Source organism: Pteropus medius, unplaced genomic scaffold, assembly GCF_902729225.1.
Source record: "Pteropus medius unplaced genomic scaffold, Ma_sr-lr_union100, whole genome shotgun sequence".
Classification (NCBI taxonomy): domain Eukaryota; kingdom Metazoa; phylum Chordata; class Mammalia; order Chiroptera; family Pteropodidae; genus Pteropus; species Pteropus medius.
This window is the reverse complement of record NW_024349797.1, coordinates 5170669-5187011: the sequence shown is the minus strand read 5'-3', so window position 1 is coordinate 5187011 and position 16343 is coordinate 5170669. Positions and strand designations below refer to the sequence as shown.

General features: G+C 44.5%; 1 protein-coding gene across 4 annotated transcripts in view; it reads right to left on the bottom strand.

The window, feature by feature from the left end:
• ADCK1 (aarF domain containing kinase 1) overlaps window positions 1-15614 on the bottom strand; it is a 104375-nt gene extending 88761 nt beyond the window's left edge. For 2 of the 4 annotated variants that reach the window (XM_039883932.1, XM_039883935.1), the window contains exons 1-3: window positions 15501-15614; window positions 8538-8683; window positions 6415-6498 (exon numbers count right to left, since the gene is read on the bottom strand). In XM_039883932.1, the coding sequence (XP_039739866.1) occupies window positions 6415-6498; window positions 8538-8672 (219 nt within the window). In that variant the 5' untranslated portion in view covers window positions 8673-8683; window positions 15501-15614. Of the gene's footprint in view, window positions 1-6414; window positions 6499-8537; window positions 8684-15209; window positions 15346-15500 lie in introns of those variants that run through there. The other 2 variants (XM_039883934.1, XM_039883936.1) reach the window with 2 other exon arrangements.
• Between the last annotated feature and the right edge of the window lie 729 nt (window positions 15615-16343).

Sequence of the window (16343 nt, the reverse complement as noted above, 5' to 3'; positions counted from 1 at the left end):
AGCACAGAGAGCATCTACCGATTCCTCTGGAGGGTCTACACTCCCTTCCACCAGTGAGTGCAAATTCCAAATATTTGTTAAATTAACTGTTTGGTTAACTGAGTGACCAAGTAAAGGAGTTCCAGAGAGGAGGCTCTATTGCCCTTCTTCCTCCTATCCTGTGTTTCCCAAACCTATGCCAGGCAGCACCACAGCCTGAGGGCTCATGCCGGGGAGGGACAAACCAGCAGAAGAAATCCAACAGCAGCAGCTAGCTGGCAAGAGCAGCTGCATAAGCATCCTTGGTTCCACTTTCTATCCAACTTGGTGCTTTCCCCCAAGTTGGAAATGGATAAATGGAGACAACTGAGTATAAAATGCGAAGAACATGAGATTAGATAAGACCTGGATGTCCAAGACCAAGTTCATGATCTGCCACAAACCTGAAGGGGCCTAAAAAACCACAACATGCCTCTGATTTCTAGTTCCGCATCTGTACATAACAGGCTTGAGCTAGCTGATGCCGAGGTGTCTTTCTCAAGTTCAATGGAATAATTTTAAAGAGTCATCATCCCACCTTAGCCCTTTACTCCACTTCTCTGACCAATATCCACTGGTCAGAAATGGAGTCCCTTTCCCCTCAAAACACCCTACCACATGCCATGGTTCTAAAAGTTGACAGCAAATGACCCCTCCTTCTAAATGCAGATTTCACTAATGCCAAAATTGCTATCTCATACTCAAGCCCAAAGCAGCCTGTGTCCCTAAACAAGGTCAAGTATAAAGGTTAGCTGAAATTAGTAGGCACAAAAGGTTCTCACAGCAAATTTAAAGCTCTCTTCCATCCAGAGAGTAAATATTGCAGGGGAACCTCCTATCCCTGAGTTTCATGCAAGCACGTGGAAGAAGTCCCATTAGAAGTGGAATGCTCCTGACTGCTCCCTTTTGGGAGGAGGAATTGCCAGTTGGTTGGTGAGGTGGAAGAAGAAACAGCATGGTCAGCTCACCCCTTTCCCTTTCTTCCCCTTTTGAGATCTGCATTTATGCAGAGCGCTGGTATTTAAATTCTCCTTGCTCTAGGAGGCAGGCCCCATCTGAGAGGCTGGTCCTGCCATGTCTGTGCCTAACAGGTAAATCTATTAAATTCAGGAGTGAAGTTTAACAAGCCCATTTGCTCACAGACCCAGGCCACATGCTCCAGCCCAGGATTTATCAGTAATAAGGCTGGCATATTTATCTCTATCTGGCAGAGTCTTGCAACTTCTTAATTCTACTTCTCAGGCAAGGAGAAAAAGAGCATTTATCATTACCTCTTCAAGCCCAAATATTAAGTACTATAGCAACTAACACGACATACACATACTGCTGACCTGAAGCATCTCATATCTCAGGAGCCCAGTGACCTCAATAATAAGATATTGAATTCGGCTAAAAAGCTTCCCAGTCACAGTAGCAATCGAGTTCCCTCCTAAATTAGGACTCTGATTAAGAAAAGAAAATGTACATGCCATCCCTCGCCCCCTCTTTTTCTCTACCCCACTCCACACACACACATATATATATGCTCACTCTTCTACTCATTGTCTAGCACAGAGTAGAGGCTCAAAAAATATTCAGTAACTGAAAACTTTAGGCATTCTCATTAAGGGCTTAATAAAACTTGGCTCTAAAATTTTCTATGGCTCCCTACTATTTTTGGTATAAAACATGGCCTTTTTTCCCTCTGTGATCTAGCTCTAATTCTGTTTACCAATATGTCCTTTCACTCACCCCTAACCTAGTCTCCAGACACTGAACTAATCTATTTCTTAAAGACAATCTCCAAAATTTTACCTATCAACCAAAATCACCTTGTCCCCAATGGTACAGGTTTCAGTCTAACCCATCTTTCCAAACCCAGCTCAAATACCCCCTTAATTCATTCAGTCTCACCCATTTTAGGCCACTCTCCCTGCTCCTGTATGCCTGGGTGTCTTAACTACATTGGGGTATACTAAGGTTGAACAAATAAGTAAATATATTATAGATAATAAGAGGCAGGTTTCTCACTCTCAGAGAAATAAGTTACATATAAGGGAGAAGGATAAATGAACTCTGTGATGTCAGACTGAAACAAAAGATATCAGTACGAACTCACGGTTTTTTAATAAGTAAATAGAGGTGTATATGCATGTAAGTATTAATACATACATTTCCTGGCTTGGTCTGCTGGGAGAGCCTGGAAACCATAACACCCCAATAGCAATATGCATCCACAGCTTGGTTTCTAAATAGCATTTTCCAATAAAAGGAACCAAGACTCCTTAGAGAAGTGACTGATTACAAGGCTGGGGCAAGGAAAATATAAGACGAGCCTGGGGCATCTTGTGCTACCAAAAAGTTAAGATAGTGCTCAAAAAATGATGAGGCATATCAAAAAGACACAGGAGACAACCTGAAGGAGCTCCCAGTGGCCAAAGTTGGAACAATTTGTGCAATAAAATAAACAATAATTGTTTTGGATTGTAACCCATACAATAACATAAATATCCATGAGTTCGTACTTACAAAAATAATTCAACAAACTGAGGGAGAAAGGATACCTTTTCCTTATAGAAGAATTCCAATTAATAAATGTAGAAATAAGGAAATCATTAACTTGTTCATTAAAATGATAAGGAGTCAACGAGGCAAACCCTTTGCTTTTGGATCTCCTCCCTGGCTGGATTAAATAATCTGAGTGTTTAAGTAAGTCTTCTCACGTCTGTTCTTACAAACTCAGCTGGGGCAAAGGCCATTGCCACCACTTTACAGATAAGGAAGTAGAGGTGCTTGGTGGTAGACCAGGAGCCTGGGGATCTGGCTCCAAGTCCAAATTGGCTCAAATTCTACCCAGCACCACCCAAACCTCTCCTCACTCTGTTTAGGCCTTGGAATTTCTGAATTTCGTTTCTTCCTTTGAGTTACCAGTCCTTCTGCAACCTATCAAAATCCTGATTGTGCTTTGAGATCCAACATGCTTCTCCAAGATTCCCCAGTGTATCATGACTCACTTGGTTGCAAATAACGGAAAACTGAACTTAAACTATCTTAAGCAAAGAGAGAATTTCCTGGCCCACATAATTGAAAAGTCTACTGGTAGTCTGGCTTCAGGCTCAGCTAGATCTAGGGATTCAAATGACACATCTCTCCACAATACTGGCTCAATTCACAGATAGTGACAAGATGGCTGCCAGCAGCCCTAAGCCAACATCCTATATTCTCAGTTTACCCAGCAGAAAAGAGTGTCCTATGGGGGACAACACCAAAAGTCCTGGATCTGATGCTCACTAACCAGCACTGGCTCAGTTGCTCTCCCTGAATCAACCTCTAGGGCCAGAGAAACGGGCCTAAGTCACATGCCCGCCTTGGAGCTGAGGGTGGGGTGAGCCCCACTCAAATCTCATGGTAAGTACCTGAGATATGAATGGTTCCTCAAAGGAAAGTCTGGATGCTCTCCTCAGTGAGAATGGTTCCTGAGCTGTCCACTATCCTCTAACCTCTTGGTCAGAATAATCTCAGTCCTACTTCCTCCAGCCCATTGTTTTAAGGTATGCATCAGCCAAGACTTCCACTGCACTGTGGACAAGCCAGTTCACACATGTCGTCTCTGTTTATAAGTATCCTGGGCACCAGGAGTCTCATTCTCCAAAGCATCTGGGCCCTGTCCCACGCTACCTAGCAAAGGGCCACTGCACCCCTAGAAAACGCTCTTTCATTTTGGCTCCCACCCTATCTTGATGCGGAGCTGAGTCACTGAGATCCAAGCCAGCTGAGCACCAACCTTGAAAGTGCTTCTTGAAGTCACTGCCTGCCAAGCTCATCTCCTGGCTCTGGCATACTCTGGGACCTGGGGATACCGGCTTGACAGGTGAAATAATTATGTTTTATCCTTCACTCACTCCTTTATCAGTCACACGGATGAGAACAGATAAGTGTTCCGATGGAAGAACACACTCCTGCAGTATTTACTGATGGTCTTTAGTGCCAGCCGGCTCCCCCATCCCAGGCACAATTCCTGGGGACCAGCCTACACCCCGTTATCTGCTGCCAGCTAACACGTGCTGCCCTCTTGTCAAATGCCAGGCTGCACTTTCCTTACTCCATCCCCAAAGCTGTCAACTTCTCCAGGAGCTGCGGCATCACTGCCTTTCAGATGACTTACACATGAAGGGCAATTGTCTCCACACCACCCATCCTCCTGCCTGCTCTGCCCCTGGGCCCTGGCCTGGACCTCTCTGCAAAATGTCAGTGTCGAGGGCTCCAAAGCCCATAGCATTGGTTAAATGGAGAAAAGTGGTCAGAAAAAAAAGCAGAAGAGGGGCATGAAGTCTCAGAGACAGGGCCTTTGAGATCTTCCAATACGAACTAACATTTCATTATTCATTCATTCAACAAACCTTTATTCCGGACCTACCGTGTTCTGGGTCCAGTTGTAGGTACTGCAGACATGGAAATACACAACACAGTCCAAGCCTTGGTGTTCACAGAACAGATCTTCTAGTAGACACCTAACTTATTTCTGACACCTGCTTTATATTTACATTTCACAAAATAATCCTTAGTGAGTGTTATAACAATCTCTAGCCTACAGACAAGGAAATGGCAGCTCCTAAAGGTTAAACGACCTCCCCAAAGTCATGGCACAAACTCAGGTCTTCTGATTCTAAACCTGATTCTCTTTCTGGGGCCTCTCCCAATGCAAAGAGCTAGCAAGATGCAATTTGGCATTAAAACAGCCATTAAATCAACTCAGTCCTACACATCACTGCTAGAGGTAGAAGATATAAAAAAAATGACCCAATCCCCAATTGAAAGGAATGTATAGTCTAAAGAGAGAGAAAGACGTAACCATCATCTGTAGCAGGAATTTAAAAAAAAGAGTAATTAATTCAAATAGAAAGGTTATCTCTGGAATTATACACAGGAAATAATGATTGCCTCCAGGCAGGAAAATTTGGTACCTGAGGAACAAGGATAGGAGAATCATTTTGTATGTTCAAATATTACATAGTTTGAATTGTGCACCAGGTGAATCTATTTCCCATTATATGACACTTTGAGGATGCAATCAGCCAAATCCTGAATGTGGGCAATTCTACAAGATAAATGATCTGGTTTCTTCAACAAGCAAATAGCTCAGGGGAAAAGAGAGAGAGAGAGAGAGAGAGAGAAAGAAAAAAAAGAAAGGCAGGGCCACGGGGAGGAGGAAGGAAGGGAAAGTACTATAGCTTTTAAAAGATTTAGAAAACATCAACCGAACACAATGTATGTATGTACCTTGTTTGGATCCAGATTTCGACTTTAAAAAGACATTTATGGAACAACAAAGGAGACTTAAATATGGGCTAGCTACTAGAGTTTATTAAGAAACTATTGTTAATTTTATTAAGTATGACCATGGTCATGGTATTGTATTTGTTTTTTTAAAGGTCCTTATCTATGAAAAAAACATACTGAGTTACTTATAGATGAAATAATACAATGCCTGAGATTTGCTTTTAATTATTTCAGCAAAAATAATGAATGCATGAGTAAAAAATAAACTAAGGAATGAATAAATAAAGGGGTAGTAGATGAAACAAGATTGGCGAAATAGTGATAACTTCTGAAGCTGAATGACAGTTCCATAGGGGTTCATTCTACTACTCTCTCTATTCTTGTCGATAGTTGAAATTTCCATAACAAAAAGTTTAAATAAAATCTTTAAAAATTAATTATTCTATCCACCTAGGATGATTGAGAAAGGGAGATGTTTGAGTTGAGCCTAGAAGAATGAGTAGGACTTTTCTATGGGGCATAGGGCATTCCAGGCTAAGCAAAGACACACAGATCTATTACAAACTTCCCTCTGGAGGAACCAAATATATCTACACCAATATATCGACCCCAAATTCAACGTAGATCCACAAAAGTGCCCTCTTGCTTGATGCCCCAACTCTCTGGGACTTCTAGTCATAGCATCGAAATCAACTCCCCTATTCCAAATGAGGACAGTGTACGGGGTTGACAGTTCCACTCGGAGCCCTACATGAGGCCCCAGTGTCGCCTTCAGAGGACAGGAAAATAATTAACCTCTTTCAATTGGGTTTTGCCTGACAAAGCAGTTTGGAAGCCAGCTAAGCTATCATAGAGCCTTCCTCCCTCCAGAGTCATCCACACACACCAGCCTCCCTGATTGTAGATTCATAGCCTTGATTCCACGGGATCCAGCTTGATGTTGGCCTAACAGTCCAGCCCATCAGCATTGGAACTCCTCCAATGAGGAGATAGTCCTCCCCTACTCCCTCCCCAGTCTCAATCCCCACACTGTCCCCTGCCCACCTCCAGCTGCACACAGGAAGCTTGTCGCTTTGCAGCCACTTCAGGACTTACTCAGTCCTGGCCTGGCTCAGATGGGTCCCACGGGTCCCTTACCTGGGATCGAAGCTGCAAGTACTCCTCTGAGCCATAGGGGACACTCCTCAGGGAGGTGAGATAGTCATAACTGATGACAGCTGTCTGTGAAACAAGGAAGGGAAAAGCTTAGCACCAGACATCAAATGTTACTTACTCCTCTGCCCAAGTGCTGCAGCTGCAGGCCCCTGACACAGGTAGTGTGTTTGGAGAAGTACACAGTCCCATTCCTAAGATGCTCTGTCCCTAGATCTTGTTTGACTGGCTTCTTCCGTCAGCCAGGGCTCTGTACAAATGCCACTTCTACAGAGAGTCCCAATCTAAAGTTGTCCCCACCTACCAAGAACTCTCAATTTCCATAACAAATCACTCTCTAAAATTACATTGCTCATTTGTTTCCTTGTACATGGACTGTCTCTCCTTTGCTAGAATTCCAGCTCTACAGGCACAGGGGCTTGTCCTTCCTGTTCATCATCATATCCTCTGTACCTTTTACAGTGCCAGCCATAAAGGTAAATGCTCAGTAAATACTAGCTGAATGAGTGCTACTGGATAAACTTATCCCACCTCTCTGTATCAAAAATACACATCATTTTATATGTAGGATTGCTCTAACAGCATGAGTTTGGATTCTCAGTCCCTTAGCCAGAACTCCAGGAGAAGTCCACTTATCATTTGTGAATCAGAAGATTTCAGGCTCTTAGATATTTCAGGCGTGGGTGAGCTGTGGAAATTACCTAGCCCAAACCTTCCCTTTCAGAATTGAGAGACTGAGGCCCACAGAATTTAAGAGTCTCCCATGGCTGACATAGAAAGGAGTCTGTTTCTTTGCCTGCACTCCCAAAGCTTTATTCCATTTGACATACACTTGTTGAATGCCAACCACAAGCAAGACCTGGTCATGAAGCAGTGCAGATGGCTGGTCAAGGCCAGAACTCTGGCCTTTATGGAATGCACAGCCTCGTGGCTGATTTATAAAGCACTGAAAAAAACCTTCCTCCCTTCTACCCAACTATTCAGATCTCCAAGGTCTCATCAAACCCCGCTTCCCCTCTGGCACTCATCCTGACTCCCAGCCCGAGGGCTCACTCCTGGGTCTGAGGTCCCCCAACAGCAATTATCTGAATCACACATCTTGAGCCAGCATATGGTTTTAGATTGATTTGACCCATTCACGTGAGCACTTCTCAGCCAGAAGCTCCTTCAAAGCTGTGCCTAGGTGGGACAGTTTGTTTCTACTCTTCAAATATATGAGATAATGCTAGGCCCAAAAAAGGCACTTGGTAAACACTTGGGAATCCTTTCATAGTCCATAGCCTGTTTACCCATTTGTCTGTCTTGAGTCTATGACTCACCTTCCCCTAGGGGCCGGCACTCTTCTGAGCAAGGCCAGAGAAAAGACTTGACAACACCGAGTGTTAAGGAAATGGTTAGACAACAACCCAAGCAGACCGTGTATCAGAGAACATCTACGCCACAGGGGAAAAAAGGATGAGCTCATCCCACAGCACACAAAGGGAGCATGTGACGATCTACCCACATGCAAATGGGACAGTTACGGCACATCTGGGAAAGTTGCTTTCCACAGAGTTAAGAGGACACGATCACACCAGAACAATGTTCCTGAGCCACTGGAGAAAAACCACCAATGGTCACATTGTCAACTCAGATTATCTGTTAGTTTAGGGACTGGAGGAGATTCTCAAAGCTATCTGAGGCCTAGATGCTCTGAGTATGAGCCCCGCATCAAGAGTCATCCACACTAGCTCACTGTGGAGAGATCAAGTTTTCTGCTAGAATTTAATCAAAGCTACAAAGTCTTTCTTCCAAGCATCTGCTGAGAAACACTGCCTTGAGTCTGTTGCTAAAATAAGATATGGAACCTAAAATGTAAAGGCTTCACAACAGAGCTCCTGTGCAGTTCCATTCTATTAAACTTCAGGACAGCAGAGGTTGTACATACGAGAATACAGGTGCATGAGGAATAAATCTATATGCCTGTACAACTGTAAAGAGAGAGCTTTGCACACATAAGAGTACACGTGTATCTCCACATGTGTGACCAGTGTATCCACTGCTGCATGTATGTTCACCTTCAAGTAATACTGTAGTTCCTCTCTACCCCCAAAATGAGAAAAACCTACCGTAGCAACTGCTCTGCCCACCCTGACAGCACCAAAGTCATTAGGATCCAAGTACTTGTTATTGTAAAGGTAGAAGCCAGAGGCTGCAAGGGCCACGCTGGTCCACGAAGTGAGCTTGAGAGCCCTTCTGGCCATGTCCCCAGACCCTGCAGAAAGAAAGAAAAGAAAGAGCAACAGGGGAGTTTCATAGTTAGTCAGACTAGGATTCAAATCCAGGCTCTGCCACTAGATAGATTGAATGACCTGGGTCATTTTCTTAATCTCATTGCACTTCAATTTCCTCATTTATAAAATGGGATGATACCTACCTCGATAGTTGTTGGGTTACCCTAAGATCGTGTATATAAAATGCTTAGCATAGTACCCAGCACAAAGCAACTCTCAAAGTCAGTCTATATTCAGCAGTACCAGGCACTGTTCTAAGCACTGGGGACAACGTGAACAAAACAAAGTTCTTGCCCACATGGCGCTTACACTCTAGATAGGATGACAGATCATAAGCAAACAGACATATAACATATTAGAATGTCAGCTGGTATTAGATGCTGGGAAGAAAATCAAAGAGGGTAAAAGGAAAGATGACAAACAGGTGACGAAGAATGTTATTTTAGATAGGAAAAGCGGCTGAGCATGTTAATCATCATTACTTGTAACTATTATGATACCACCACCCACACACCAGCATCATTAGCCTTCTAGACCCAGGTCATAAGTGGTCAGGCCACAGCCAAAATGGTAGCTGGTCAGAAGCAGCCAGGCAAGCCCTCCCCATTTGGCTGATTAGCGGTTACACTGCCCCTTGTCTAGACCGTGAGCTCCTTGAGGTGCAAACGCCATGACTATTACTATTCTATCTGATCACAGTCCTGCAGGGTGCTTTACGGTTAGAGATTCAATGTCCACCTGCTGATCTGATCCATTTAACCAAAGTCACGCTCCCGGTCAAGTGGGCTCCCAGCTCCCTGATATCTTTTCCCGCCCTACTTGTACCTGCTCAGTCCACCAGGTGGCTGCACAGTCACTCTTTGGGGCCGCAATACCCAATGAGCTGCTTACTCTTTAATTCCTGGGAATTCTATCAGACAGAAGTCGTTGGCCACAGCTGCAGCCCCCAAGGGAGAAGTACGCCCAGGAGAAGCATATCGCCAAGCCACCTGCAGGAGCAACCCTGCACAGACGCGCAGGAAGCTTCAGGTCATCGCCTTGTTTGCTTCTGCTCTGGACTCGGTCTGTGGACATCACCTCCCTGCTCTGTGCCTCTGTTTCCCCTTTGTATGAAAACTGTTGCTACTAATAGCCTTGTCTTCATTTTTTTAAAGTCTATTTTGACTCGTGCCTCACAGATTTTTTTAAAGTACTCACCAGTATATCTTTTTCCATTCTTTCACTTTCAACTTACATTTTATACTGTTTCTCTAAACAGCATATAGTTCATTTTTTCTGTTTGCATTTAATATAATAACATATATTTGGATTTAGTTTTACCATCTTCTTGCTTTCTATTTTTCCTAATTTTGTTTCTTTTTCTCTTCTTTCTTGACTCTTTCTAGACTCGGCATTTTTTATAATAGTGTGCCCTTTATTTTCTTTATATTCTCTTTATTTATGAAAACCTCCCTATTACCTTATCATTCTGCCAACATTTTTATAAGCCAAGAGTTCCTTTCAGACGGGAGAACTTGATGGTTGAGAACATGCACTCCAGAGTCAGACAGGCCCAGGTTCGAGTCCAGACACAGTCACTAACAAATCAGGTGAGCAGGGGCAAAATGCTAACTCTCTCCAAATCCCGTGACCTTGTCTATAAAGGGGGGATGATGACAGCAGTCCCTACTTGACAGGCGATGAAGAACAAGGAAATCATGGAAAATGTTCAGCAAGGTGCCACCTACACAGTAAGAACACAGTAACAACTACTGTACATTGTTGTTGTTAGCTCTTCATCCAATGCCAGGCTTTGGTAAAGGATCTCATTCCCCTGCCTGTCAGCTTCCAGGGGACTTCTGCATGCCCCACTTCTAACATCCCAGTAGACCCCCACCTAATCCTACCTTTTCACCTTGTTCTCTACACCCTCAGCCTGTAGTATTCTCTATCGAAAGGAGCAGCACACTCGGTTCACCCCCTACCTTCTTTCTACCAAGACACACATTCCCAATATGAACCAGAAGCAGGCCTTAAATTAGGCCGAGTATCCTCAGCATCTTAATACACCTTTCTCCAAGATCATCAGTGTAAGAAGGTCCATGGGGGTGATCCAGGGACCTTGCTTGTGGGGTATGCAGAGAAGCCCATGTTGAGAAGGTAGTATGAGCGGGGAAGTCCTGCCTCTGCTGCTCACCAGTTATGTGACCTTGACCAAGCCACAACATCTCGGAGTCCCCAAGTAATCATCTGCAAAAGGGAGCTCTTGATAGTACCTACGTCACAGGGTCATTGTGAGAATTAAATGAAAAGCTGCTTTAACATAATGCCTAACATGCTCAGTAAATGAGACTTCCATACTGTCATTTCTTCTCTGAAAAGCTGAAGAACTTACACAGAACTCCTCAGGGTCTAGGATTTGGCACAACCTTGTACAATTAATAAAGGAGAGGAAGAAGGCCATCACATCTTTCCTGAACCACTCAACCATTCCCTATTCCAAATACTTTCCCACATTCCACCTAACCTTCTCTGCCACTCAAGTTATCCTCCTAACCTACAAGTACATTTATATAACTCCTACTCCCCTCAACCTACCAAAGTCTAAATTCTCTAGCAAGGCCTTCAGGACCCCCACCACACTCTCATCCCAAACCACCTTTCCAGCTTCATCTCTCGGAATATCTCTCCACATTCAATTCCCCATTATCCCTCTATGAAGTTTTAATCTCTATTGATTTGATCCTATATTTGCCTCTTTCACTAGATACAAAGGGCAGAATTTGCTAATAAATAAGTCCTCTAATAAAAATAAATGATTGAAGGAATGAGTGAGCGAATTTTTTCCCAGTCTAGTATCAGTGTGGAAACAAACTTAAGTCCAACTGTGCATTCCTCGGATCTCAACTCTCCAATGGTCCCCACCTCACTGATATGAAGAGCCAAGACCTTGGCATGACTTATAAGACCCTACCTGACTTGACTTCCCGATTTCCTCCAGGGTCTCAGGCCTTTCCACCTTCCCCCTTGCTCACTCCACTCCAATGGCAATGACTTCCTTGCTCTTCCTCAAATATGCCTGGCATATTCTGGCCTCAGAGCTTTTGCACTTGCTGATCCCTCTGCCTAGAACGGAGGTCAGCAAACTATCTCTGTAAAGTGCCATATAATAAATATTTTTGGCTTTGCAGGCTATACCATCTCTGTCACAACTATTTAACTCTGCATTGTAGTGCAAGGCAAAAGGCAGCTTAGATGATATATAAAGTAATGGGTATGGCCTGATTTGGTCCTCAAGCGTTAGTTTACCAAACCCTGGCTTCGCTCATACATAGTAGGTGTTCCATAAGTATTTACTGAATTTAATGAATGAATCAATGAATGAATAAACTATGCTCCATGCAAACTGTGCAGACCCAGTAACAACACAGGTCCCCAGATGAGAATCACATACCCAGGGCTGACAATTCAATAGCCATCCTCCCCAATCACCCCTAGCACCAGCTCTCAGCCCTTGTCTCCTCAAGATCCCATTCTCCTGGTGCACCATCCTCCACATCTGTCCCTGTAGGCAATGAAGCCACCCCTAGCCTTGACACCACCTCTGGGTGGGGAAGCAACATCTAAGCAGATACAACTCCCAAGACCTGGTTTTCATGCAAATGTCCTTAATAAGAGATGGAAATTGAAAAACATCAAATAGATGATATAGGAGCCAAACTGTGTCTAAATAGACTGGAGCTGGAGTTTTCCATAAGGTGTCAGTGAGTCTTTAACATGCAAATGAGTTGCTTCCCTCGGGATATTTTAAAAGACCCTGTCAGCCATGAAATATGTCTATGGATGAAAAACACCTTTCATTATTAAACCCTTTGCTAATGAATCACCTGCCCTCTTCTGTTTACTTGCCTTTTTGACTTTCACCTAAGTTATTTCTCATACCAGCATACCCTTGGGGAATAAGGGGCGAGGGGGGGAGGGCGAAGCGAAGCCACCAAGACCCTAAAACCTAATCATTAGATAATATTAGCAATAACTAACTTTTACAAAGCCCTTTGCACTCATCTCATTAGATATTCTACACAACCCAGTGAGGTGAGACAAATATTATTACCAGCACCAGGTATAAGCAAGGAAACCAAGCTGCAGAGGGTGAGTGATTAGCACCAGGTGGCTCAGCTAGTAAATGGCAGAGTAAGAGCTGGGGCCTTCTCTTCATGGCACATGACCTCCTTAACAGACACCCCCAGACCTCCATTCACAAGTATCTGTGTTAGTCACTGCAGGCAGGGACTATGATCTCTGACCCTGTACCACACCCTAACCAGCCAGGCATGTGGAAGACGTTGCTTGGAACCCTGGAAATTGACATGTCACAAGAGCAACAAAAGCACCTAGAAACAATCGATTCCAGTCTGTGAAGTATTTAGGAGAGCTGTGTTATTGTCAAATCTATGGTAAGAAGGGACTCCATCTCACGAGACCATAGGGAACACCTCAGTGGTGATAAAATGAGGCAACAGGAGAGTCTGGAAAGTTCTACAAATGAGAAGTTGATGGTCAAATGATATGTCCATTCCCTGGACAGAACCAAATGGGAACCAAACATTTACTATTCATGGGCCAGTAAGTGGCTAGGCTTTTTCAGTTATCATCCATCTGCAACTCCCTCTCCATGAAACATTCTGAGACAATAAGCCTAGAATTGCCTCGCCCTGCTTGTTGCACAGGTGAGAATGGTAACAGAGGAAAGGCAGGCTCTAATTCCGTTAATCCCGTAAAATGATCACAACCTCCTCCCATTTCCTAGACAGGTTATTAGACAAATGAGCATTATTGTTTCTGTTCTGCTCTCAAGACTGGAAAAGACCCAATAATACCCTTGGAGGGAGTGATCAGGTATTCAGGGAAACCTGGTTACTGACTAGGATAAAAAGCAATCAAGGTGAATGGTACCATCATATGTCGTCTGGAAAGATGCTGAGTCAATGCCCAGGGACCATCTAGTTGGACTGAGCATGTTTACAATCTGTCCTGCACTGTCCTGCACTGTCCTGCATGTTTACAATCTGTCCTGCACCATACCCTCTTCCTAGTGTTTGATACCCAGAAGGTGGCTGAATCAATATTGATGAAATAAAGGAATCCCTGAATGATGCCAGAGTCCTAGAGTAGACAGGGAAAATAAATCTCACCTAGGCAAGGAATAGAAATTCTCCATTCAGTTCATCCTGGGAAAGGAGGACTCAGAACAGTAGAAAACCAAGTGCAAAGAGTGAGCAGCAAGTTAAGAAAAGTGAGTGAGCTTCCACAACTACATTCAGAGGTTCATACTATTAGAATCTCATTCTAGTTGAATTAAGAAACTCGGCAGGGAAGCTAGTAAGTGATGGAGCCTGAACTTATTCAAGTTCAGGTGTGTCTGCTCCAACCAAGAGAGCACAAGGCAAATGAGAACAAGTAGATTGCTGGGCCCTGAGGTGGATCACTGGAGTCCCTCTGGCATGGAAACATAAACCTAGGTTTATTCAGTGAGTTGTGGGGGAGAGAAAAGGGAGGGAATGAATGCCTGAACAAAGCACTATTCTTACCTTATAGGTCCCTTGTCTGGCAAGAAATGTATATATCAGAAATGAAATGCAAACTCTCCCAGCAGAAGTCAAACCTTACATCCCTGAAGGCTGTTGAGAAATAGCCAAGCCAGTAATGACACCATGAGATAGAATATGATGTAATCTAGGAAGTGTAGATACGTGAAAATCTGTCTATAAAGTAATGTGGGGGGGAATTAACAGAGTACCATGCCCATGTTTCCTATAACTACAAAGTTAAACTGGCAAACAAGGATGGAAAAGCCCACAATCAGTTGTGAAGAGATGGTGCTTTAAATTCATAGGATTTTTTCCTATTAAACAGTAGAACTCAGAGGTATGCCCCCAGACCAGCAGCATCCCCATCTCCTAGAAGAATGTTAGAAATGTGAATTCTTCATCCCCAGACCTGCAGAATCGGAATCTTGGGGATTAGGTCCATTATCCCATGCTGTAACAAGCCCTCCGGGTGATTCTCACTAAAGTTTGAGAACCACTGCAATAAGAAAATGCTTAAAGAAAACGTGTGAGGCACAAACTCTAATTCACTTTCAACTGGTCAAATCTTTCTTGAGCACCCACAAAATGCCACACATCATGGAGGTGATCAATAAAAACTTGTTGAATTGAATGACTTCCTAGTTAATAGAAAGTAAAGCCCACTTAACCTGGAGAGAGCTATACTAGGTCTGCCATAGGCACACATTTATTGTGCGACCTGGAAGCGCAGGGCCCTGCAAGTTACTGGAGATAAGGAACCGCTCTAAGGCAAACCAAACGTCCCGGGGGAGGGCGGGGACGTATGCGTCACCCCCTGCTCTGGTCCAGGCCACGCTCCAGCCCTAGCCCCCAGCACCTTGGACCTCACAGACAACCTGGGGGTCAGGACTTATGGATGAGCCACCTGCTGCCCTCCTCCAGCTCCAGCTCTACCTACAAGCAAGACTGCGCCACCGAAGGAGCCAGTCCACGCTTCAGCACCCGCGGTGAGCCAGGCTGGAGAGTCGCCGCAGAGGGGGCGGGGCACTGCCAGTCAGCCGAGCCACGTGCCCGCGTCCAGGGTGACAAGGTCACCAGCTGGGATTTTCTCCTGGTTCCGCAGGTGGCTGCATGGGGCCCAAGCAAGAGCGGGCGCCGGCGCGCGCACACGGGCTCCCGGCGCTCCTTGTGCCGTGCGACCCGGCGGCCCGGGCTCTACGCCCGCTTCCGAGGGGCCGCCCCTACTCACCCTGTGGGAAGCAGAGCCGTGGCGCCCGGCTTCCCGCCGCAGCCCAGTGGCGAGAGTTCGGGAACGTCGCTCGCCACCAACCCTAATTGCGCTTAGTTAAACCGAGGTGCCGCGCGGCCTGCCGGGACTTGTAGTTCTTGGTTCTCCAAGCCGCCGGGATGCAGGACAAGAACCACCGCGGCCCCGGTGGACTGCTCCACCTGGAGAGGCAGAAGGGGTCACAGACACTTCACCTGGCAGATGGCCTTGTTTCTTTACCTGGGCCCTGGACACTAAATTTTCCTTAAAATTTGTTTTCAAGAAGCTTTCTAAGTAGGTCATAGATTCGTGTTCTGTGGAGGATGGAGTTGTGGGTTTGTGTATTTGAAATAAGGTGAGGAAAAAATATACTGGCTGAATAGTTGCTGAATAGTAAGAATATGCTGGTTAATGTTAGTTATCTTTTGTCCTCATGCATTCATTCACTAACCTCTATCGAATGTTTGTTTATATATAAGATGTACTTTGGAGAGACAATCATCAGACGTTTATTCTACAAACATCTCTTGAGCTGAGGGGACGGATGGAGAGTGAGGTTCACCTATTGATTCAATGCAGTTCTATTTTCCAACAGGACTTTTCTGGACCGTCACAAGGTAATCTTTAATTTATATGCAAAAAAACAAAGAGCAAAGCATAGCAAAAACACTCTTGAGGAAGAATAACATGTTTTGAGGACTTGCCTTTCCATATATAGATATTTATTATAAAGTTACAAAGATTAAGGCATGTGGTATTAGCATAGGGATAGAAGGGGCCGGGGGGTGAAGGGGAGGTAAAACAACCTAAAGAACCCAGAGACAG